Raw genomic sequence first — 26,068 nt, 5'->3', positions numbered from 1 at the left:
CACTCGGATATGAAAAAGTCCACAGGCCGCACTGGTTGGCCCCAACATGTATGAGCGTTGGAACTTAAGCAGGAGCAACTTTGAACACTTGATTAAAAACTTCTCATTAAAATAAAATATACTTTTTTTTATATAAGAGAGGTTTGACAGAGGGAACTGTAACTGCTATGGTCTTATCGTCCCGAAATCGAAGAGAGAAGGAAGACAGGATAGAAGAAAGCCAGCCGTTCCGAGAACGAACATTATCCCATCAGGATAAAATCCGCCCCGGGCGGGAATCGAACCCGCGGCCTAGCGCTTACAAGGCATACGCACTACCAACTAAGCTAACTAGGCTGGCCAAAATATACTTAATGTTTTGTTTATTAAATACTTAAATATTGAATGTGTGTTTGTCTGTTTGTATTTATTCTTTTGGGAAGGAAGGGTTGGATACAAAAGCGATTTTGATTTTTTTCTTCATACCTGGATAATATAATAGACTCTCGAGTGGAAGGTAACCACCAGGTGACGTTAAAACACCGGAAACGTTCTCTACCACCTAATCCTTTGAGCTCCGTTATTATATGTGGTCAATTTCTGAAATAGATGAGGATAAAATTCCATGCCTTGGCTGGGATTGAATCCGCACCCTCCTGTTTACCAGGCGAGCATTTTGACCACTACGCCACCGAGACTGGATACCTATACAGTATTTACTGATGAGTAGTGAAGAAATCTTGCGGGGGGGACTTTAAACAGGGAGCATACCAGTCTGAAATTTCCTTTGCTAAAGACTTAGGAAAGATTGAGTGCTAGGGACATCCACTCGTTTTTTTATTACTATCGTAATAATAAAGGAAGGACGGGCTAAAAAACTCCCAAATGATTTGTTCGAATTTGATTAAATTTAGGAGACATGGCTAGGTAGGTAGATTCAACCCAAAGAAAGGCTACTCGTTAGAATTGGGGCTCAGTAGGGCCAGTAGAAGTAGAAACCCTTCTTCTGAGCGGGTTCCACCGTTCATGCTTTTACTGGACCATTAGTTAAGTTGTAGTTCCATTAACTATATAGCTAGTTATTTTAGAAAGACATTTGAGGGCAAACATGTCATAGTAGGGCCAGTAGAAGTAGAAACCCTTCTTCTGAGCGGGTTCCACCGTTCATGCTTTTACTGGACCATTAGTTAAGTTGTAGTTCCAACTATAAAGCTAGTTATTTTAGAAAGACATTTGAGAGCAAACATGTCATGTCTGATAACGGCTAACGGGTAGATTTAGCTCTTGATTTCTTTTCTGTTCCCAAACACAATACTATAAGTTTAGTAAACACAACTAAAGTTGCAACTTTCTTCCAAAACAAAGAAAAAAAAGGAAGATAAAATCCACTGATTTCTTTTCTGTTGACAAACACAATACTATAAGTTTAGTAAACACAACTAAAGTTGCAACTTTCTTCCAAAACAAAGAAAAAAAAAGGAAGATAAAATCCACCAAAACTTCGAAACTTGTAAAAATGGACTCGAAAAAACTTACCATGTGTGAAGCTGATCAGATGAAACGAGAACACACACAAGAACCATTGTAGCAGCGAAGTGAACATGTTGACTGAAAGTTCCTTCTCAGGGCCCCTTGGTAATATATGACACCCCAAAACTCCCTGTACACCCCTTGGGCAAACGAACCCTTTCAATCATGATCCCTGAGGTCAGAACGGAAATGTTTTCTCTTGGATTCTATTATGAATAAGCAGTTCAGAGTCTCAACAAACTCTGTAGGTGGCCATATTACCACCTCCTACTCTATGAATAGGAATAGGTAAGTTGTGGGTCTAAATTAGGTAAATCAAGTCGTAGGACGGCTGATAATGGGATTAATAGGTGCATCAATCTAACTATCAATTAGGGCAAACGAACCCTTTCAATCATGATCCCTGAGGTCAGAACGGAAATCTATCTTTCCCCCTTTCAGTATTGGAAATCTTCCCCCTTCGTGGTCCATTGGTCTCCCTTATTGGAAATCTCCCCTCTCTCCCTATTGTAACTTCTTACGCTTTTACTGGGACGTCCCCTCTCCTGGTCATTTCAACAATTTTGTTGGACAAATCACTTTGTCTCATCTTTCAGTATAGGTTGCGTTCAGATAAATGATCGAATCATTTATTTTTCTTATCTGTCCTTAGCTCCGGTTCGTCCTGCATATTTGTCAGCTTTTCTTTCTACTTTTCTTAACGCCACTCGTAGGTTTGGTCGTAGTTCAAATTAGTTTTCGTAAGTCTTGTCGTACCTATTTCGGACGTGTGAGAGAAATGTGAGAAAAAAAATTCGCCATCTATAGACGCGTCTTTAGGACTTTACGAATCGAACTAAAGGACAACCAGTAAGGACCCTTGCTACTCTGAGGCTGTGTTTATGTACTGGGCTGAGCTAGGCCATTCTCGGCCTTTGAGCGTGTAAAGTTGGCGGGAAATTCGAAATTTTAATTTTTTTCCGCAACTTGTACGGAATCGAACCCGCGGCCTAGCGCTTACAAGGCAGACGCGCTACCAACTAACTAGGCTGGCTTCAGTGACGTTAAAACCCCTAGAAAATTGTAGAAAAAACGGACTACACAAAAATTTTGACCACCGCTTGTTAACTTCGTGCCTATCCGACTTTTTTCTAATCAGAAGGAAAACACATGGTTTATCTGAGAGCTCTTCCACCCAACTACGCAACACCTGTTGCACACGAGCTCAGTTTTTATGACACAGGTGGCTTCTGAAAGGAAGGGCATCCACTCGTAAAATTTTGTAGCCAAAACCAAATGTCAGTCCAAAAGTGATCACCCTAGGGCTGATTGAGAGGCTGACGAAAAACGCCGACCCCGTCTGAACACGAGAAAAGGCGAAGAATAAGAAGACTGATGAGTAGTGATGAATAGATGAGTGAGTTTCCTAAAAGAAAAAAAAATGTAAATGTAAATGCAGTTTCTTTGAGTTAATTTATCACAACTTTGGTGCTCACTGCAGCATTGTAGGATTTTTCCCAATATCTCGATAATCCTAACATCCAATATTTACCTACCATGCTGGCACCGGTCGCTAAGCACATTTCTACGTCATACTACTCATTTTCCTCACGAGGCTGAGTGGGCCCCGTAACGGCCAGTCACGGAATCAATCATTTGCATGATACAAATTTCTTGGATTTTCCTCACGAGGCTGAGTGGGCCCCGCAACAGCCAGTCACGGAATCAATCATTTGCATGATACAAATTTCTTGATTCTCAATAATCCTAACAACCAATGTTTACCTACCATGCTGGCACCGGTCGCTATGCGCATTTACATGTCATAGCTACTATTTCCTCACGAGGCTGAGTGGGCCCCGCAACAGCCAGTCACGGTATCAATCATTTGCATGATACAAATTTCTTGACCCTCGAGGTTACCTACCATGCTGGCACCGGTCGCTATGCGCATTTATATGTCATAGCTACTCATTTTCCTCACGAGGCTGAGTGTGGGCCATTGTTCATACAACATTTGGACTGGCACCGGTCGCTATGCGCATTTACATGTCATAGCTACTCATTTTCCTCACGAGGCTGAGTGGGCCCCACGCAATAGCCAGTCACGGAATCAATCCTTTGCATGATACAAATTTCTTGACCCCGCCGGGAATCGAACCCGGGTCTCCCGCGTGCAAGGCGAGCGCAGTGACCACTAAGCCATGGGAGCTGACACACAGGTGGCTTCTTACTACTCCATATTTTTAGGAGGTTTGATAGAGGGAACTGTAACAACGGAGGTCTTATCGTCCCGAATTCGAAGAGAGAAGGAAGACAGGATAGGAGAAAGCCTTATCGGTTTAGGATAAAGCTCGCCCTGGGCGGAAATCGAACCCGCAAACTAGCGCTTACAAGGCAAACCCTCTACCTTCTAAGCCACATTGTAACTAAGCTGGCTGGTTAATGAGCCTGGCCAGGGAACGTTGAACAGTGAGTAGAATAGTGTTCAGGACGAGTCATTTAAACATGGGTAGAGAATGTAGAGATAGAGACCATCACCCCGGTGTATACTGCCAGCAACTCAGCAAGTCCTATTCTGGCAGTATACATAAGGTATATTCTATGGCAGGAAAAAAAAGATATCCTTTCTTTATCCTACCATAACCATTCGGCTACAGCTGAAGCCGCTAAAACAACAACAACAAAATGAATGTCTTTTATGGACGATTTTTTTTTTTTTTTTTTTTTTTTTTTTTTTTTTCATCTTAGACTTAATTTTATGCTGCTTCATTGTGGTAACCCAAAGTTTGGGCAGTCCGTCAGCAAATTCTATAATTTCACCTCATTTGTTTCTTTCTCAGTCTACTCCGGTACAACTATTCCACGGACTTCCGCTCCTCGGATCTACAAAACCCGAGCGGTTCCGATATATTCTATTCTATTCTGACAGAATTAACAAATTATATTCTATTCCTCAGGTTACAACAGTCTACCCCGGTCCAACTACTCGACAGACTTCCGTTCCTCAGATCTTCAAAACCCGAGCGGGTCTGACGCTACCACCCTGGAAACTGTGTCCGAAGATGCGGAATCTGCCCGTCAGCGACTACACGGTGAGTAGGAAAAAGGAAATAGGAAAGTGGGGGCACGGTGGAAAAAAGATTAATTAATACTTCGTTTTTCGATTGCAAATATTTCAACGGGTTACTTTCTGGTGTTCTCGTGTTGAGCCAGCACCTAAATGGGAAGTATTGTGTCTCTTCTCGCCCATCTGATGAGAGGCATACTACGGGATGGGCATGCTACGACACAGACCACAAGCGTCCAATGTAGCAGTTGTTTCATCGCTACGAAATAAAAACGGCGGTGAAACACTCATCTTTAAAAAACAAAAAAAAAAAAATAATAATTTAATACATTTGAAAGAAAAAAAAATGAAAATAACTGTAGGCTGTTCTACATAAAGATAATTATGCAGAATTCAATATTGTACATACTTACTTCCTTGGAATCTCACATACATGTTTTGACCGAGCTCTTTATGTTTTGAATCACAAGGAACTGGTTTAAAGACTTTAAACACACAACTTGAACATTAATGTAAAAGAAAGAAAAATATTCACACAGATACCAAACAAATGAAAATATGAACAAATAAAAACTAATTAATAATCACTTCATACTAAAAAAAAGAAAAAAAAAAATAGATCTAAGGGGTACTTGGACTTAGAAAATCTGTCACTAGATTTTTTTCTATTCATTTCATTCCTATGTTTCAAAATCGGTATCGGCAAAACAGTTTAGTAACATGGCTTGTTTAGAAAAAAAAAACTGATGATTATTATTATATATTTTTTTTTCAACCAATTTGGTCAGTCACCAAATCTCTATCAGTATCCCCTCCCTCTCCCCCCCCTCTCTCTCTCTCGCTCTCTCTCTCTCTCTCTCTCTCTTTTTCTCTCTCTCTTCTCTCTCTCTCTCTCTCTCTCTCTCTCTCTCTCTCTCTCTCTCTCTCTCTCTCTCTCTCTCTCTCTCTCTCTCAAGCGTGTTTGATTACAGAGCCTCACGTTCCAAGCTAACTAGGCAAATTCGCCTCTGAAGTGAGGGAAGGGATCCAATGGAGCAGTTGCAATTGGGAAAAAATTATAAATAAATGGTCGATTCCTATGTAAAATGTTGTGAAAAATCCGAATCTGAGGTCAAAACTCCGAAAAAGTAACTCCGAAAATTCAATTTTTAATTGCCGTTCTAATGAAAATGTTCAAAGTTGTGACGTCAGATTTCACGTCAAAATGTGCAGAAACGCTTGCGCACAAACAAACGAAGCGGGAGTCATGAATTATGACGTCATGGCCTATGGGAGCGTATGCCGTGGCGTCAAAGTTCACGATTTACCGGCATTTTTTTAATCGATTTATCTCGGGATCTAGAAGTCGTAGAAGAAAAAGAAAAATTCCGTTGGTCCTCATTTTTCCTGCTCTATGACTTTGAAACATCACCCAAGTAAGCGCAACTGATCTATTATGAAATTCAAAGCCTAGCGCATTCCTTACTGGGATACAAAAAAATATACTACTCCTGTTACTAGTAATGATAGTACTATAGGAGCTTTATCAGACGAATACGAGATGTATCCGGGCTTATCAATATCCAATTGTAAACCAATATCACATTGCAACATGTACCTACCGAAGGAATTTCTAGTTGATCGAAAGAAGTGAATTTTGAGTTGTGTGTTTTGACAGTAAAAAAAAAAAAAAAAAATCTAGTGTGAACATCACACGACTTTCCTTATCCTATTGAATGATGCTTATTTGAGTGTTCTTTTACCCTAACTTTTACAATACCTCTAACCGTTTAGTCGATATAGCTGAAAACCGCCAAAAAGCGGTCAAAATACCACCAACCGCAGCACCTATTTTAACCAAATTTCACAGCTACATACCAAGCTACATACCAAGTAGCTGTGAAATGTGACATCCTTGTCACATCCTTGTCACATTTCACAGCTACATACCAAATTTCAAGTATCTAGCTCTTACCGTTCTCGAGATATTTTGTTTACAGACAGACACACACACACGGACCAATGGCTGAAACTTTGGATTGAGGCTCTAGGGACCTCAAAACGTGTTTTGGCACTAAAAACTGACCATCGAAAATTTGACCCGATTACATTACTTTCCTTCCTATAGGATAAGGAAAGTAAAAATGTAATTGCTGATTAAGCTACCCTTCGTAAAAGGACAGCATGAATTTTATAAATATGTAAATTCATTTCTTCAAGGATTTTTCAACATAGTTAACTTGGAGGGTAGCGCGTCTGCCTTCTAAGAGCTAGCTCGCGGGTTCGATTCCTGCCTGGGGCGGATTTTATTCTAAACAGATAAAGTTTGTTCGAGGTTTGATCAAAAAGTGCTCGGAATTTTCAATTTTCTTGCTTGCCGTTCATTTAATTTCGATTTTTTTTTATTTCTATTCTGTTTCTTTTCATTCTATTCAATTCTATTCTGTTTATTTATGTATTCTATTCTATTCCTAATCTATTTTTCTATTTTAATGTATGTATTCTATTCTTGATTCTTGTTGATTTCAGATCATCCAGACAACGGTTCAGAGTACACGGTGCGAGACTCATCGTTTGACAGGTCATCGTGTGAACAGCTACCTAACCCTATAATAACACTAATCACTGCTCTAATTGTGAAAACTCCTTCTTGCGTTTAACCTAACCCTATAATAACACTGGTTACTACTTGTTTGTGCCAGTTCCTTTGGTAGCAATATTCCACGGACGTGATTTCGCACAAGTACCGAGAACAAAGTAGAGGGTTAAACCTCCGTACTAAAAACCTTAGCACTCATATCGTGGATCTCACCAACCTTCTTTTTAACTCCCAACAGCCTGTTAGCTTAACAGCCCTGTTAAGTCTCTACAAATCAAATGAAACTTAAGCTGTTGACTTAATAGGCCTTTTAGGGACTGAAAGAATATAAGTGAAATCCACCCTTAGCATTTATTCAGTGACTTTTTGTTTTTTTTTTTTTTTTTTTTTTTTTTTTTTTCAATCAGAAAATTAAGGCCGAAAAACTGGGAATGTAGTCCCAGTTTTTCGTGTCTGCTGAAAATGCTGGATCTGTGCAAAAGACCGGTGCAACGCTTGGCGGCATTTTACCGGTTTTTTGTGGTTTTCGGTGTAATTTAACAATATCTCGGGAACTTTATAAGCTAAAGACTTGAAATTTAGTATGTAGTTCACAAATGTTACAAGGATGCAACACAAAACGTTTGGTTAAAATACGGTATTTTGACGCTTTTTGGCGGGTTTCGACCGCTTTTTGGCGGTTTTCAGCTATACTGACTAAACGGTTAGAGATATTGTAAATGTTAATACAGAACACCCAAATAAGCACCATTCAATAGGATAAGGAAAGTCGTGTGATGTTCACACCAGATTTTTTTTTATTCACGCTCTTTCAGGTGGCTCAAACTTACACTCTCGTTCCACGCCCATCAATCACACCCATACTACGCCATATCCACCTCTACCTCCCCCTTCTACCATGTCTTCAAGTGATATTACTTCCAGGTAAGAATAGAATAAATTTTCTTCAAGAGGTTTTTTTGACGAACATTATCCCAGCAGGATAAAATCCGCCCCGGGCAGGAATCGAACCCGCGGCCTAGCGCTTACAAGGCAGACGCACTACCAACTAAGCCAACCAGGCTGGCGCATAAGTATGTTTTCATGTACATTTTTTTAGCCCATCAGGGTAGCCCATTTTTACTTTCTATTTTATGTATACGTACATTTTGACTTTGGTTGAACCGTCTTCATTCTTCTCCCTCGCAGGTCGCTAGTACTAACGCGTATCTTCCTGCACGCTCTGCTGTTAGCGTCCCTCCTCGTGTTCCTAGCGACCGTTCTCATTCTCGAAACCGATTCGGAACTACTCGGCCCCCTCCGGAAGTCTCCCGAAATGATTCTCCTGCGACGCGAATTCTACGAACCCGCCAAGAAATTCGTCAAGGCCAAAATCCAGGGGTATTGGTAGAATCGATGTGCATTATCGATTAATCCATCGAAAACAATCGATTTCAACCATCGATTATTCGATTAATCGACACAAATTTTCGAAATCGAAAATGAGTATTCTCTTCCTGAGTATGGAAATGCCAAAATTCAAGCGATGTATTGGTAGAAATCGAAAGTATGACTTCATTATGGACACAAATATTGACTTAGGGCCATATTTATGAACAAAATACTGGTTCTCAAGCTGCACTGAAGCATTAATTCCAAACATCTTTTTTTCCCAAGAGGTTTGATAAAGGGAACTGTAACAGCTAAGGTCTTATCGTCCCGAAATCTAAGAGCGAAGGAAGACAGGATAGGAGAAAGCCAGCCGTTCCGAGAACGAACATTATTCGTTCAGGATAAAAACTGCCCCGGGCGGGAATCGGCCTAGCGCTTACAAGGCAGTCGCGCTACCAACTAATGTGGCATTCCAACATCTGACTGTCCAAAATTTGTTTCAGTCTGACTTGAGAGCGATTATTTTCGTTCCTGGGGTGTATTTGGTATTAAGCTGTTTATTTTAGTAACTCTGTACATATTTACAAATTTATTATTAAAAAAATATTTATCCTAAGATTTTTTACCGCTCGCAAATTTTGCGCGACTAGATTTTTAAGGTTTTCGAAGTACAAGCAATATTTTTTTGTTTATATTTTACATTCCTATTTTTATTTATGGTAATTATTCAGAAGCCACGACAGTGAAAAGAAAGGTCCTTTTTTGCGTTTAACCTAGCCCTATAATAACACTGGTCACTGCTCAAATTGTGAAAGCTTCTTTTTGTGTTTAACCTAACCATGGAATAACACTGGTCACTGTTCAAATTGTGAAAGCTCCTTTTTGCGTTTACCCTAACCCTATTATAACATTGGTCACTGCTCAAATTGTGAAAGCTCCTTTTTGTGTTTAACCTAACCCTATAATAACACTGGTCACTGCTCAAATTGTGAAAGTATCTTTTTGTGTTTAACCTAACCCTAGAATAACACTGGTCACTGCTCAAATTGTGAAAGCTTTCTTTTTGTGTTTAACCTAACCCTAGAATAACACTGGTCACTGCTCAAATTGTGAAAGCTTTCTTTTTGTGTTTAACCTAACCCTAGAATAACACTGGTCACTGCTCATTTGTGACAGCTCCTTTTTGTAGCAATTTTCCACTGACGTGACTTCTGAACAAGTACCTTATTATTTTTTTCCTGTACTTACGTTTAGAATTTAAACGCGGTTGGTTTTATTTCTGTGTTTTTGTTCGTAACTTACGAAAAAATTGCCGATGCCGGGCTTCGAACCGCGGACTTTCTGCGTGGCAAACCCCGTGGTTTTTGTGCTCCCTGATTTATTAATTTTGGGTTCTTATATTTTTGGTTGTGAGGTAGAATGCTTTATACGTTTTTGTCATATCTCAAATTGAGATTCATAATTGAGGGGCGCGCAGCAAGAAGGTCAAAAGTCGACTTTTGCCCTTTTTGCGTATACAGGCTTATTCGACGCGGAATTTTGTTCTCTACACAGCACAGAAAAAATTATCTCGATATCTCGATTTTTCACGAAGTTACACGAAAAAATCCTTTTGTAAACAAACAATTTTGTAATTAGTAGGAAAAACTTTAAATGCAATTTCCTGAAAACGCGATTTTGCTACATTTGCCCTTCTTGCTGCGCGCCCCTCAATTACTGTCTCCATTTTACTTGCTTTATAGCCGGGACTATAATAGGTATGTGTTTCAAGACTGAACTTTGTTGAGGTCAAAATAAATAAGACCTTGGTTAGACTGCGGGGGTAAAGGGACTTTTCAGTCCTATCCCAGCAGGATAAACAAGGTATATTCTATTCTATGTATTTTACTTAGTGGTTTTGGCTATTAGTTTTAGGCATGAGACAAAAATCTTCTATTCTTGGGGAGCTGTTTCCAAAATTGCTCCTCTTACCAGTATTTCTAAAGGCTCGGTCACACAGAACGCGGCCTGCGGCCTTTCTGAGTGGTCACACTGGGCGCGGCCAAGAGAGAGCGATCTAGTTTATTTCTTTCCTTCCTCTAGTGCAGGCGTTATTGTTTCTTTATGTTGAGGTTGAAAGAAAAACACTCAGGGTTTTTTTTTTTATTTATTGTCTAACAAAATTATATATATTATCAGATGACCATTTCGCCAGTTACGGCATCGTCAGTGATTCAAATCAAAAATCATTTTAATCGCTGTCGATACCGTAGTTATGGTATCGACTTTTATCAGATGGCGAAATCGCCGTCTGATTAAAATAAAGTTTTATCTATTAAAAGAGTAAAAAGTCATAATACAATAAAAAGCCAAGAGTAACGAAAAACAAAACGGATATTTCCGATCATTTCCCGATTTGAAAATTTGGACCGATTGCAATACTTTCATTACTAGTATAGATAGCTCCGCTATACTGTAGTAATAGAAAGTAAAAAAAAAAAAAACAACAACAAACTTCACAAAGTCACGAGTCTTCAATATCCAATATCACACAAAATACTCTCAGACCGCCGCGACCTCTGTAACATTTTACAACTTTCCCACCAGGCCGCGCAGCCAGATCGCTCTCTAATGTGGCATGTACAATTTATTTACGTAGATTATACAAACTTTACAAAGTCACGAGTCTTCAATATCCAATATCACACAAAATACTCTCAGGCCGCCGCGACCTCTGTAACATTTTACAACTTTCCTAATAGGCCCCGCAGCCTCCCCAGGCCGCGCGTCCAGATCGCTCTCTAATGTGGCATGTACAATAATTGTACATGCCACATTAGAGAGATAAATTATTTATTTACGTAGATTACAGAGTTCGCTGCGGCCAGGCCGCAGGCCGCGTTCTGTGTGACCGGTCCTTAAATTTCTATCTGGATATGTATTTTTATTTTCAGTATTTATCTACCTGATTTTTCAGCTTTATTTTGTGGTGTTAGAGTGGTGGTGGAATAATTCGGGAAGGTTTTTATTCAAGGAGACCCCAAAGATGAAAAATCGAGTTCTGAGTTAAAGAGCTTTGAAAAGGCCCTAAGCCGGTCAAGGGTCTTCTTGAATGAAAGCCCTCGTTTGAAATGGAAATCAAAGTGTTAATTCTGGTTAATGGGTCTCAAAATATGTTCAAAGTTTGCTTTATTTTATTTTCATTTTACATTCCATAGGTTTAGTTCAATTTTTTTTTTTTTTCTCCCTAAAGATCAAGGTCCGTTCCCACTTGTTCGGGGAAAAATCGTGTCGTGTGTAGTGGGAACTCTCTCATTTAAATTACATTGGCTACAAGGACATTTTGTGTCGTTCGAAAAAAAAAAATCGTGTCGTGTGTAGTGGGAACACTCTTATTTAAATTACATTGCCTACAGGACGTTTGGGGGAAAAAAATCGTCTTACGACAAGTCGGAACGGGCCTGAAGTGAGGTACTTGATGAGAAGCTAAATTTAAGACAGAATTTTGTTCATTTGACGTATATATGTCAATAGGTATGTCGGGTGATTTTTTTTCCTTTAATTTTAATAAGTAATTATTAGTTTTTGTGTATTATTGTCTGTAATTATTAGTTTTTGTGTATTATTGTCTGTTATTTCAGACAAAGGTGATTTCCAATGTAGCAGTTGTTTCATCGCTACGAAATAAAAACGGCGGTGAAACACTCATCTTTAAAAAACAAGATTCATTTTACAATCAGCCTGACTCATTGCAAGATTCATTTTACAATCAGCCTGACTCATTGCAAGATTCATTTTACAATCAGCCTGACTCATTGCAAGATTCATTTTACAATCAGCCTGACTCATTGCAAGATTCATTTTACAATCAGCCTGACTCATTGCAAGATTCATTTTACAATCAGCCTGACTCATTGCAAGATTCATTTTACAATCAGCCTGACTCATTGCAAGATTCATTTTACAATCAGCCTGACTCATTGCAAGATTCATTTTACAATCAGCCTGACTCATTGCAAGATTCATTTTACAATCAGCCTGACTCATTGCAAGATTCATTTTACAATCAGCCTGACTCATTGCAAGATTCATTTTACAATCAGCCTGACTCATTGCAAGATTCATTTTACAATCAGCCTGACTCATTGCAAGATTCATTTTACAATCAGCCTGACTCATTGCAAGATTCATTTTACAATCAGCCTGACTCATTGCAAGATTCATTTTACAATCAGCCTGACTCATTGCAAGATTCATTTTACAATCAGCCTGACTCATTGCAAGATTCATTTTACAATCAGCCTGACTCATTGCAAGATTCATTTTACAATCAGCCTGACTCATTGCAAGATTCATTTTACAATCAGCCTGACTCATTGCAAGATTCATTTTACAATCAGCCTGACTCATTGCAAGATTCATTTTACAATCAGCCTGACTCATTGCAAGATTCATTTTACAATCAGCCTGACTCATTGCAAGATTCATTTTACAATAAATTGTATAGGTATACAGTATGCCCCTAAAGCCCTGCAAGGTATCCCTTTACCTTTTGAACGAATAGGAATCTTTGAATTCTGAGGATTGAGGATTAAGAAAGGGCATATCATGATGCATCCAGAGATGGCGTCAGAACCCAAGTTTGGCCCCCAATAGTGGAACTTTTTGGATAAAAATCCTCACCCCTCGAGAAATCGAGGTGTTAGTAAGGACCAAAGAACGATATGTTCGGTCTTTTTTTTTTTTTTTTTTTTTTTTTCTTTTTTGTACCATTACTTCAAGGCACTTACTTTCACATCCATGCCAATCCAAGAACGGAAAATTTCGGTCAGAAAATTTCCACCCTGGCCGGGATTTGAACTCAGCACCTCCAGGTTGACAGTCTGTACTGTTGACTACTCAGCCACCGATGTAGGCGCTAAAAAAGTAAGGTAGATCAAATAAATAAGTCAAGCTTATCAATTCCGCTGTACATAGGTAGTTATGTATTTCACAATATTCATAAAAAGAAAAAAAAAATGCAATGGTGTCTCCAATCAACCGTAGTATAGACACAGTTTAATGTTAAAATGTATAAAGTCATCTTGGTATTTTTACAGGCACTATTTACAAATAATTTCTGAAAAAAGAGAAAATAATGTACAAAAGTTTACAAAGTTCTGAAACCTGTTAAAATAAAATGATGTACAAAAATGAATAAAGAAGAAGAAATTTTATAATTGTGTTGATTATACTTAAATGCTTGTCACAAATATCGTTCCCCAATTAATGGTGGATTTCACCAATGACTCAATGAGAGATTTTACTAATGGGAGAATTTTTAACCGTCCAAAAAGGAGTTTTTGAAAAAAAACTGCACTCGCCTTGCACGCGGGAGACCCGGGTTCGATTCCCGGCGGGGTCAAGAAATTTGTATCATGCAAATGATTGCTCCCGTGACTAGCTGTTGCGGGGCCCACTCAGCCTCGTGAGAGAGTTCGCTGCGGCCAGGCCGCAGGCCGCGTTCTGTGTGACCGGTCCTTAAATTTCTATCTGGATATGTATTTTTATTTTCAGTATTTCTTTATCTACCTGATTTTTCAGCTTTATTTTGTGGTGTCAAGCTAGAGACTTGAAATTTGGTATGTAGTTTACAAATGTGACAAGGATGCAACACAAAACATTTGGTTGAGATGGTTGCTGCGCTTGATTATGTGGTTCACTAATGTGACAAGGATGCAACACAAAACGTTTGTTTGAGATGGTTGCTGCGCTTGGCGGTATTTTTACCGCTTTTGGACAGATTTCGACCGTTTTTTGGCGGTTTTCAGCTATAGCGACAAAACGGTTAGAGATATTGTAAAAGTTAGGGTAAAAGAACACTCAAATAAGCATCATTCAATAGGATAAGGAAAGTCGTGTGATGTTCACACCAGATTTTTGTGTATTACTGTCTGTTATTTCAGACAAAGGTGATTTTCAATTGTATTTTTTACTTGGTAGGTTTTTCCAAATTTGTATTTTATATAAGAAGATAAATTTTTATATATTGGACATTTAAGTATATATAGCGTGTATATTTATTTAGATTTGTACATTGATTTATATTTACCGGTAGTTTTACATAGTTTTTTATTTATTTATTTATTCCAGATCAAATATAAAAAGTAAAAAAGTATTGAACGCTTCCATGAACAAAATTTAGACTTTGTTGTTTTTATAATATAAGATTAGTCACAGTAATTGAAGACCGATCATCAATAATGTGCTAAGTGCCCAAAAGTTCAAACTGAGATGAGGTTTTTCTGCCTGGTTTACCCACGGGCACATACCACTACCCCCATCTATCGGGGTTTTTTTTTTTTTTTAATTTTTTTGGAACGTTGTGGAGCTTAGCGCGTTTTACTTACAGAGTATGTTCACTGGTACATAGTACGTGAATCCGTACCTAACTCAAATTTTATATTTTCGGTACTTAGCACATTATTGATGATCGGTCTTCATTTTTTTTTTTTTTTTTTTTTTTTTTTTTTACCATTACTTCAAGGCACCCCGGATGAGCCTCCCTACTCCTCTTCCTCCCCCATCCCTTGATCTCCAATAACACCTCCTATTTCATTTTCACCTCCATTCCCTCCCTACTCAAACCCACCTTCCTCCTCCTCTTCCTCCATTTCACTTTCCTCCTCCTCTTCCCCTTGATCTCCATCACCTCGAATATCATCTCCATTCCCTCCTACCTGATCTCCACCTCCATTCCCCAACATTCTTTGATTTTCTACCATTCTTTGACCTCCTCCAACTCCACTACCACCTACGACATTCCCCACCATTCTTCCGCCTCCAGGCACCTCCAATTTCGGCCTTCCCCGGCCTCTTTTCTTATATTCGCACCCCGGATGAGCCTCCCTACTCCTCTTCCTCCCCCATCCCTTGATCTCCAATAACACCTCCTATTTCATTTTCACCTCCATTCCCTCCCTACTCAAACCCACCTTCCTCCTCCTCTTCCTCCATTTCACTTTCCTCCTCCTCTTCCCCTTGATCTCCATCACCTCGAATATCATCTCCATTCCCTCCTACCTGATCTCCACCTCCATTCCCCAACATTCTTTGATTTTCTACCATTCTTTGACCTCCTCCAACTCCACTACCACCTACGACATTCCCCACCATTCTTCCGCCTCCAGGCACCTCCAATTTCGGCCTTCCCCGGCCTCTTTTCTTATATTCGCACCCCGGATGAGCCTCCCTACTCCTCTTCCTCCCCCATCCCTTGATCTCCAATAACACCTCCTATTTCATTTTCACCTCCATTCCCTCCCTACTCAAACCCACCTTCCTCCTCCTCTTCCTCCATTTCACTTTCCTCCTCCTCTTCCCCTTGATCTCCATCACCTCGAATATCATCTCCATTCCCTCCTACCTGATCTCCACCTCCATTCCCCAACATTCTTTGATTTTCTACCATTCTTTGACCTCCTCCAACTCCACTACCACCTACGACATTCCCCACCATTCTTCCGCCTCCAGGCACCTCCAATTTCGGCCTTCCCCGGCCTCTTTTCTTATATTCGCACCCCGGATGAGCCTCCCTACTCCTCTTCCTCCCCCATCCCTTGATCTCCAATAACACCTCCTATTTCATTTTCACCTCCATTCCCTCCCTACTCAAACCCACCTTCCTCCTCCTCTTCCTCCATTTCACTTTCCTCCTCCTCTTCCCCTTGATCTCCATCACCTCGAATATCATCTCCATTCCCTCCTACCTGATCTCCACCTCCATTCCCCAACATTCTTTGATTTTCTACCATTCTTTGACCTCCTCCAACTCCACTACCACCTACGACATTCCCCACCATTCTTCCGCCTCCAGGCACCTCCAATTTCGGCCTTCCCCGGCCTCTCTTCTTATATTCGCACCCCGGATGCGCCTCCCTCACATGCGCAGTCAGTGCGCGCTTCGAGTCGCAAAACAAACCGCAAGTCCGGCATGTCAGGCGCACGCCGGAGTGTACGCTAAGCGTGTGTGCTCGCAGCGTGTGCTCTTGCGCAAACAGACGGCCGCAATCGGCGCACTTGTACTTTTGCGCCTGATGCACCGTGGTCATGTGCGAGAGAAGATTGGTAACCTGCGGGAGGAAGAGAGAAGACATTATAGAATATGCGAGAGAGGAACAAAGAGGGAGATCAGAATAGTAAAGATAAAAAAAGGAGTGTTTTTGGCCAGTGGCGGCATTACCAGTGTAAAAAAGATTGATGATAAATGAAAATTAATAGTAAAGGAGACACATAGTAATGGGTGTGGTACCCACAAAAGTTGCGAAGAAGCTCTCTAATTTACCACAATCATGATTTGATTGTTTTTTTTTTTTATCTGTTTTTCATTTTTAAGGTGAGTGCCCTATTAATTCGTAGCAGTGAAACAACTCATGTATTATCGACTCATGTATTGTGGTCTGTGTCGTAGCATGTCCATCCCGTAGAGTATGTCTCTCATTAGATGGGCAAGAAGAGACACAATACTTCCCATTTAGGTGCTGGGTCAACACGGAAACACCAGAAAAAAAAAAAAAAAAAAAAAAAAAAAAAAACAAAAAACAAAAAAAATATATTTGCAATCGAAATATGAGTGCAAATGGTACCTTGAATAGAATATACCTTGTTTATCCTGCTGGAATAGGGCTGAAAATTCCTTCCACCCCCCGCCCCGTTGTCTGAACAAGGTCTTGTGTACTGTTTGTTTAAAGCTACAAAGCCTAGATTATAAGCACTAGGTCGCAGCTTCAATTCCCGGTCAGGGCGAACTTTATCCTCCGTTAATTTCGATAAATTCACTTACCTGATTATAAGACTTGGAACACACTTCACAAGTGTATTTGATGCCCATATGAATAGCTTGTACATGAGACAGTAGATTTTGCTTCTGAGCAAACGTTTTGGTGCACTCTTCGCACTTGTATTTTATGCCTGGAAAAAAAAAGTTCAAAGTTTGAATAGAAAGGAAACATTCGAGGAATGGTTTGGAACTAGCTACCTACATTTTTTATTCAATTGGGTTTATCTAAAGAAGTGCCAAAAATTACATTGGCACAGCAGGCGATATTTAAGAAAAGGTGCCAGCCTAGTTAGCTTGGTTGTTGGTTGTTACTGCGTCTCCCTTGTAGGTCGCTGGTTCGATTCTCGCCCGAGGCGGATTTTATCCTGAACGGATAGTTCTGGTTAATGGGTCTCAAAATATGTTCAAAGTTTGCTTTATTTTATTTTCATTTTACATTCCATAGGTTTAGTTCAATTTTTTTTTCTCCCTAAAGATCAAGGTCCGTTCCCACTTGTCGTTCGGGAAAAAATCGTGTCATGTGTAGTGGGAACACTCTCATTTAAATTACATTGGCTACAGGACATTTTGTGTCGTTCGAAAAAAAAATCGTGTCGTGTGTAGTGGGAACACTCTTATTTAAATTACTTTGCCTACAGGACATTTTGTGTCGTTCGAAAAAAATCGTATCGTGTGTAGTGGGAACTAAATTACATTGCCTACAGGACATTTGGGGGAAAAAAATCGTCTTACGACAAGTCGGAACGGGCCTGAAGTGAGGTACTTGATGAGAAGCTAAATTTAAGATAGAATTTTGTTCATTTGACGTGTATATGTCAATAGGTATGTCGGGTGATTTTTTTTCCTTTAATTTTAATAAGTAATTAGGTACATATGTATTGAATAACTAAATCTAGCCGAGATACATTGCAATCCCCTCGTAGGAACAGACAGTAGGAAGGAGTAGGAGTTAGGACACACGTATACTTACATAACTACCAGGTATTTCGTAACATATCCAACTCCAATCCATCTACGAGCATAATCGATTTCAAATTACCTATTTATGCCGTGCCCAAATGAAATTGGGAAAATGGCAAAGTGAAAAAAGATTTTTTTAATTTAGGTAAATAGGTACTCGTAAACTTTTTTCTGTCTTGTGTGATTAAGTAATTAATCCTTTAACTGCCAAGATCATAATTATCAGGACTTGCCTTTTGGCTGGGATTTCAAGCAGCTCCTCAACTGTCGGCACAAGGCTGAGTAGGTAGGTACCTACTCCTCAAAATACAACACAGTCACCCATCCACAATTCCACACGTACAACGTACCATTGCCGCTGGCGAAAAAGCACAAACATGTCCACACTTTCCATCTTGATTCCCCAAAGAATCGTTTTCTCGATTAATCGTTTCATTAGCTCTCGATTTTCAAGCGTTACCACCGTCACGTTACTCCTATCGATTACTCGTTTCTACTTTCGATTATTCACTCCAACTATCGATAATTCGATAATATCGTTTTCTCGCTGCATAGTTCCCCGCAACAGCCAGTCACGGAATCAATCATTTGCATGATACATTCTTCCACCTCCAGGCACCTCCAATTTCGGCCTTCCCCGGCCTCTCTTCTTATATTCGCACCCCGAATGAGCCTCCCTACTCCTCTTCCTCCCCCATCCCTTGATCTCCAATAACACCTCCCAATTTCATTTTCACCTCCATTCCCTCCCTACTCAAACCCACTATCGATTACTCGTTTCTACTTTCGATTATTCGCTCCAACTATCGATAATTCGATATCGTTTTCTCGCTGCATAGTTTGCGCAATACGGTTTTTCCATTCAGTATCCGTGGTTCTCGTGACTAGATAGGAAACACAAGGCGTTATGTGTTGTGGTAATATTATCGCGCTGGTATTATGGCGTAGACCCGATACAAAATGGATTGGACCAGGAGATTGCGATACCCATGAAATAAACAATGTAAGACATTCTGGAGCTTTTTTTATGGAGGGTATTTGGATTGCTTACCTATATATCAATATCATAATATGATAGCTTTACTTTGAAAATGTGCTTTAATTACATCGCTTTTTAACAGCTCGTTAAACTGCTCTTTATTTTTCTTTCTTTTTTTTTATGCCATCTACTGAAGAAATTACCTAGCTTTCATTACATTTCGTCCTCTATCCGTTGACAATTTTTTGAAAACTTTGTGTAAAAACTGTTTTGTAGATAACTAAAGTCATTAGTTTCAAAGTGGCAAAATTAGCCAGCCTAGTTAGCTTAGTTGGTAGTGATGGCGTAGACCCGATACAAAATGGATTGGACCAGGAGAATGCGATACCCATGAAATAAACAATGTAAGACATTCTGGAGCTTTTTTTATGGAGGGTATTTGGATTGCTAACCTATGAATAACTTAATATGATAGTGATAGCTTTACTTTGAAAATGTGCTTTAAATACATCGCTTTTTAACAGCTCGTTAAACTGCTCTTTATTTTTCTTTCTTTTTTTTTATGCCATCTACTGAAGAAATTACCTATCTTTCATTACATTTCGTCCTCTATAATGGCGTAGACCCGATACAAAATGGATTGGACCAGGAGAATGCGATACCCATGAAATAAACAATGTAAGACATTCTGGAGCTTTTTTTTGTGGAGGGTTTTTGGATTGCTTACCTATCAATATCTTAATATGATAGCTTTACTTTGAAAATGTGTTTTAATTACATCGCTTTTTAACAGCTCGTTAAACTGCTCTTTATTTTTCTTTCTTCTTTTTATGCCATCTATATACTGAAGAAATTACCTAGCTTTCATTACATTTCGTCCTCTATCCGTTGACAATTTTTTGAAAACTTTGTGTAAACACTGTTTTGTAGATAACTAAAGTCATTAGTTTCAAAGTGGCAAAATTAGCCAGCCTAGTTAGCTTAGTTGGTAGTGCGCCTGCCTCGTAAGCGCTAGGCCGCGGGTTCGATTCCCGCCCGGGGCGAATTCCCCACAACAGCCAGTCACGGAATCAATCATTTGCATGATACATTCTTCCACCTCCAGGCACCTCCAATTTCGGCCTTCCCCGGCCTCTTTTCTTATATTCGCACCCCGGATGAGCCTCCCTACTCCTCTTCCTCCCCCATCCCTTGATCTCCAATAACACCTCCTATTTCATTTTCACCTCCATTCCCTCCCTACTCAAACCCAGCTTCCTCCTCCTCTTCCTCCATTTCACTTTCCTCCTCCTCTTCCCCTTGATCTCCATCACCTCGAATATCATCTCCATTCCCTCTCACCTGATCTCCACCTCCATTCCCCAACATTCTTTGATTTTCTACCATTCTTTGACCTCCTCCAACTCCACTACCACCTACGACATTCCCCACCATTCTTCCGCCTCCAGGCACCTCCAATTTCGGCCTTCCCCGGCCTCTCTTCTTATATTCGCACCCCGGATGCGCCTCCCTCACATGCGCAGTCAGTGCGCGCTTCGAGTCGCAAAACAGACCACATGTCCGGCATGTCAGGCGCACGCCGGAGTGTACGCTAAGCGTGTGTGTGCGCAGCGTGTGCTCTTGCGCAAACAGACGGCCGCAATCGGCGCACTTGTACTTTTGCGCCTGATGCACCGTGGTCATGTGCGAGAGAAGATTGGTAACCTGCGGGAGGAAGAGAGAAGACATAATAGAATATGCGAGAGAGGAACAAAGAGGGAAATCAGAATAGTAAAGATAAAAAGAGTGTTTTTGGCCAGTGGCGGCATTACCAGTGTAAAAAAGATTGATGATGAATGAAAATTAATAGTAAAAGAGACACTTAGTAATGCTGTGGTACCCACTGAAGTTGCGAAGAAACTCTCTAGTCACTAGTGTACTAGTGTATGATTTGATTGTTTTTTCGTTTATTTTTTATTTTCAAGGTGAGCAGTGCCCTATCAATTCGTAGCAGTGAAACAACTGCTACATACGACTCATGTATTGTGGTTTGTAACACAAAAAAAAAAAAAAAAAAAAAAATATTTGCAATCGAAATATGAGTGCAAATTTTTGTCGATGATGGGATTCGAAACCATATAGGTACCTTGAATAGAATAGAATATACCTTGTTTATCCTGCTGGAATAGGGCTAAAAATTCCTTCCACCCCCGCCCCGTTGTCTGAACAAGGTCTTGTGTACTGTTTGGTTAAAGGTACAAAGCCTAGATTATAAGCACTAGGTCGCAGCTTCAATTCCCGGTCAGGGCGAACTTTATACTTTATCCTCCCGTTCTTAGGTAATTTCGATAAATTTACTTACCTGATTATAAGACTTGGAACACACTTCACAAGTGTACTTGATGCCCATATGAATAGCTTGTACATGAGACAGTAGGTTTTGCTTCTGAGCAAACGTTTTGGTGCACTCTTCGCACTTGTATTTTATGCCTGGAAAAAAAAGTTCAAAGTTTGAATAGAAAGGAAACATTCGAGGAATGGTTTGGAACTAGCTACCTACATTTTTTATCCAATTGGGTTTATCTAAAGAAGTGCCAAAAATTACACTGGCACAGCAGGCGATATTTAAGAAAAGGTGCCAGCCTAGTTAGCTTGGTTGTTACTGCGTCTCCCTTGTAACCGCTTGGTCGCTGGTTCGACTCTCGCCCGAGGCGAATTTTATCCTGAACGGATAGTGACTGGCTTTCTCCTATCCTGTCTTCCTTCTCTATTCGATTTCGGGACGATAAGACCATAGCAGTTACAGTTCCCTCTATCAAACCTCTTTTTTTTACAAGTAAAATTTCCGTTTCGTTCTCCTATAACAGCAAATGGTTAACCCGTGAGTACACGCACATAGGGAAAAAATCTCACACGCTCGGCAAAAACGGTAGAACTTGTTCAATATTGGCCCTAACCTGTCGGGACCTAGGGTAGCTGTTAATTATATGGTTATCTAGATGTAACCACAGTCCATTGACCTATTTTCAATTTGAGAGAGAGAGGAGATGAGCGAGAGAAAAAGAGAGAGAGAGAGAGAGAGAGAGAGAGAGAGAGAGAGAGAAGTTATCAGATGTACGAGTATTTACCTCCCACCCAGATCAGACCCACACCTACGCTACGTTACCTTTTACCATTACCAACAGTGAAGTAAAGAGCTTTCCCCAAATAACACAAAAAGTAAATTTCAAATATTGTGGTCCTTTTATACCCCTCCTTCTCCCACTTTCTCCATTCCTTTCCTCCTCTCTCTCTCTTTTTTTTCTCTCTCTCTCCCTCTCTCTTTCTCTCTCTCGCTCTCTCTCTTTCTCTCTCTCTCTCAAGATTTCAATTCCCATCTTCTCTCCATAAGTACGCCCACTACTACTTTGGTACATTTACCTATAACGATTTTAGAAACACCTACCTAGCTACCTACATATGTCTACCACCTATGCGTACAAGAGGCCAACAACCTGTAGCTAGCAAGTTTTTTTTTTTTTTTTTTTTTTGGTCAAAGTGAATCCGGATTCGATGGATTCATTAGAAGGATTCATTAGATGGATTCAGTCTGAAACAGAGAACATATCAGCCAGCCTAGTTAGCTTAGTTGGCTGTTGGCATAATGGGACTTTTTAGTCTTAGCCGACAGTGTAAATAAGGTATATTAAATAAATAAATAAATAGTTGGTAGTGCGTCTGCCTTGTAAGCGCTAGGCCGCGGGTTCGATTCCCGCCCGGGGCGGATTTTATTCTGATGGGATAATGTTCTGGCTTTCTCCTATCCTGTCTTCCTTCTCTCTTCGATTTCGGGACGATAAGACCATAGCAGTTACAGTTCCCTCTGTCAAATCTCTTAAAAAAAAAAGAAATATCCCTGAAGTTGCCGGTTACAACCATGCCGGTTACAACCATTAGCTCGTAATCTTGTGAGAGGTTTGATAGAGGGAGCTGTAACTGCTGACTCAGCAGTGCTGAGGTTTTATCTGTTTCGGATAAAATCCGCTCCGGGCGGGAATCGAACCAACGACCTAGCGCTTAAAAGGCAGACGCTCTACCCTCCAAGCCAACTAGGCTGGAATGGAAATGTTTTATTTTGTTTTGTTTACACCGACATCACGAAACGTGTCTTTTTTTTCGAGGCGGATTTAACAGTGTATATGTATTTTTCTAACCCCCCCGATTAAAAGAAGAGCGCCCCCAAGGCAGGGGTGAAAAAAAAAAAAAAAAAAAAAAAAACACTCACCTTCATGCACGGACTTGATATGCGAGATCAAATTCGGCTTCTGATTGAACGACTTGACGCAATGATCACACTTAAACCGCACCCCATTATGCGCCGAGTTCATGTGCGCAATCAGGTTCGGCTTGTGCGCAAACGTCTTGTCGCAAAAGTCGCACTTAATGCGCACGCCTAGGTGGATGGAGTTCACGTGATACGTGAGGTTCTGTTTGAGGGTGAAGGATTTGCCGCACTGATCACAGGGAAACTTTTTCACGGGTGGCCCTTTGCCCCCCCGGTGACCTGTCGTGGTCATTGAATAGTTTTGGAACGTTTTCTCGAATTGAGACCTGAAAGGGGTTGGAATAGAATAGAATACCCCACAAAAACACAAATGTGAGAAAAAAAAGCCAGGTTCCTATCCAAAAATGTCGGCCTATAAAAGTGGTGAGATCAGAAAATTAAGGCCAAGTCTGCATTCCCAGATTTTTGTGCCAGCTCAGCTGAATCTTAATTCCTTCAACCTTCTCGAGATTTCAACTTGGCTATGTTTTTCCGTCAGGTTTCATGATACATTTAGTATTTATCTCACTCCTTTTTCCAAAGTGTGTATTTACTCATGACTCCTTTTTTCAAAGTGTGTATTTACACATGATTAGTAGGTAAACCTTGAGAATCCACAAGAAAAATAAGTGTGAATCAACTTACCTGTTGAACTCAAGGCCGGCAGTGCCCCCTATCTGTGTGACCGGTGTATATTCGGGTTCAACCACCATACTTTCACCGAGGGGGTCATCACTATCTTCTGTCTCACTGGGAGGATGATTAGTCTGATTAGGCTCTGTCTTCACCTGCAAATAGAATAGAATAAAATGGTCAAATAAACCAATACCAAATGTCAGCCCACAACAATCACCCCAAGGGCTGATTGAGAGGCTGACGAAAATCGCCAACCCCGTCTGAACATGGAGATTTTTTTTTCAAGAGGTTTGACAGAGGGAACTTCCTGAACAAGTTTTCCTGAAAGATGGAGACCTGTGCTCCAAAATTTCTTCGAACAAAAACCGCGTATTTGGTACCGTAAAAATCGGACATAACAAGGTAAATCTTTTTCGAGCTTGAAAAAACACATCAAACCTGAACTTTGGAAATCGGAGATCAGGTCTTTTCGGATCAAAATTTTGTGCTTTGGCTCATAATTTTAACAAAAACAGTTTATGGATTAAAATGAAAAAGTTATGAACTAACAACTGACACAAGGTCTGTGATTTTTTAAAAAGTGGTTTTCTGGACTTTTCTCGGTAACGAGGTCCAAGTTAGGAAAATGACCCACAGAACCTTGTTGGGAATGATGACATCTACATACCCTGAGCCATTGTCAGTGTTTTTCTGGTGCACCCTGTATTATTTTTTATTCATTAAATAATAATAATAATGAAAATAAATAAAAATGGTTTTTTTTTTATTTTAGGTATCATTATATTATGTTTGGGTGTTTCTTGAGCACTTACCACACCTGGTCCTTGAGAGTCAAACCAAACAAACAGTATATTTTCAGTCAGACAGTTTTTAGTTTAGATCTAATCTACGCTGTTTGGTTAGATCTACAAATGGTCTGGTACATTTCAAATAGATCTTTTTAGAAAGGCTGATCAAGAGGCTGACATAACCCCATTACATGGGAGGGGGCAAGGAAAGGGAGGACTCAGGCACACCATACTCAAACTGCGGAGTGGGAGAGATAAAAGCTTCACCACTTATGAGTCCAAGTAGTGCTATTTCTAAAACATTAGACTTGAATTAGTAAAAAAGAAAAAAAATCTTGTGCCCACCTTGCATTCAAGCATGCTTGACAGGTAGATTGTGAAGGAAAAAAGATCACAGGCATCAAGCATCATTATATTATGTTTGGGTGTTTCTTGAGCACTTACCACACCTGGTCCTTGAGAGTCAAACCAAACAAACAGTATATTTTCAGTCACAGTTTTTAGTTTAGATCTAACCTACGCTGTTTGGTTAGATCTGCAAACTACCTGATACATTATTAGACAATCCAGAGGAATTTGTATACAGCCTAGTAAGCTAGGAGGGTAGCTTGCCTGCCTTGCATCCTATTGAGAACACTAGTTTATATTACTTAAAAAGTCTGATTGCTTGAAAAGTTTGAAGTCAATCAATCACATTGCTCAAACCAAGAGTAGGTATGTACTAAGTTGAAAAACTCTGACCCCAGTCCTTGCCATAAGCCATTATTTTATGTTTGGGTGTTTCTTGAACACTTACCACACCTGGTGCTTGAGAGTCAAACCAAACAAACAGTATATTTTCAGTCAGACAGTTTTTAGTTTAGGTCTAACCTACACTGTTTGGTTAGATCTACAAATGGTCTGGTACATTTCAAATCGATCTTTTTAGAAAGGCTGATTAAGAGGCTGACAAAACTCTGTTTGTACATGGGAGGGGGCAAGGAAAGGGAGGACTCAGGCACACCATACTCAAACTGTGGAGTGGGATATCCACCAACTTAAATCCCACCTCCCTGAGGGCAAAGAAGAGATAAAAGCCTGACCTCTTATGAGTCCAAGTAGTGCTATTTCTAAAACATT

At 40.1% G+C, this 26,068-nt stretch overlaps 3 protein-coding genes across 3 annotated transcripts in view; 1 reads left to right on the top strand and 2 right to left on the bottom strand.

The window, feature by feature from the left end:
• Positions 1 to 4,591, top strand: part of LOC103506996 (neurogenic differentiation factor 1-like) — a 6,157-nt gene extending 1,566 nt beyond the window's left edge. Inside the window, exons 4-5 of the mRNA XM_026821955.1 lie at positions 4,332 to 4,390; positions 4,449 to 4,591. Coding sequence (XP_026677756.1) covers positions 4,332 to 4,390; positions 4,449 to 4,591 — 202 coding nt within the window. The remainder of the gene's footprint in view (positions 1 to 4,331; positions 4,391 to 4,448) is intronic.
• Positions 4,592 to 13,008: 8,417 nt separating this feature from the next.
• LOC103506995 (zinc finger protein 569-like) lies at positions 13,009 to 17,747 on the bottom strand. The gene is made up of 4 exons (XM_008471425.2): positions 17,741 to 17,747; positions 17,308 to 17,435; positions 16,235 to 16,597; positions 13,009 to 13,035 (listed from the first exon to the last, which is right to left on the bottom strand). The coding sequence occupies exons 1-4, from the start codon at positions 17,745 to 17,747 to the stop codon at positions 13,009 to 13,011; spliced, it is 525 nt and encodes a 174-aa protein (XP_008469647.2).
• A 2,547-nt stretch (positions 17,748 to 20,294) lies between these two features.
• Positions 20,295 to 25,712, bottom strand: LOC103506994 (zinc finger protein OZF-like). The gene is made up of 6 exons (XM_008471424.2): positions 25,691 to 25,712; positions 24,974 to 24,978; positions 24,171 to 24,313; positions 23,487 to 23,812; positions 21,585 to 21,712; positions 20,295 to 20,947 (listed from the first exon to the last, which is right to left on the bottom strand). Exons 1-6 carry the CDS (start codon positions 25,710 to 25,712, stop codon positions 20,483 to 20,485), a joined length of 1,089 nt encoding a protein of 362 aa, XP_008469646.1. The 3' UTR covers positions 20,295 to 20,482.
• Positions 25,713 to 26,068: the final 356 nt, after the last annotated feature.

This window comes from Diaphorina citri, unplaced genomic scaffold, assembly GCF_000475195.1.
Source record: "Diaphorina citri unplaced genomic scaffold, Diaci psyllid genome assembly version 1.1 scaffold280, whole genome shotgun sequence".
NCBI classification, from domain to species: Eukaryota; Metazoa; Arthropoda; class Insecta; order Hemiptera; family Psyllidae; genus Diaphorina; species Diaphorina citri.
This window is presented reverse-complemented; position numbering and strand designations above follow the sequence as displayed.

What these genes read in the sequence shown, in the direction of transcription:
- LOC103506995 (XM_008471425.2), bottom strand. An exon ending in GTTCCAAGTCTTATAATCAG is followed by an intron (nt 16,598 to 17,307) that starts GTAAGTGAATTT and finishes TTCCTCCCGCAG; the next exon opens with GTTACCAATCTTCTCTCGCA. An exon ending in GGAATGGAGGTGGAGATCAG is followed by an intron (nt 13,036 to 16,234) that starts GTAGGAGGGAAT and finishes TTCGTTCAAAAG; the next exon opens with GTAAAGGGATACCTTGCAGG.
- LOC103506994 (XM_008471424.2), bottom strand. Translation starts at nt 25,712, where the DNA reads ATGGCTTATGGCAAGGACTGGG. An exon ending in TATCAAGTCCGTGCATGAAG is followed by an intron (nt 21,713 to 23,486) that starts GTGAGTGTTTTT and finishes TTTTTTTTCCAG; the next exon opens with GCATAAAATACAAGTGCGAA. An exon ending in GTTCCAAGTCTTATAATCAG is followed by an intron (nt 20,948 to 21,584) that starts GTAAGTAAATTT and finishes TTCCTCCCGCAG; the next exon opens with GTTACCAATCTTCTCTCGCA.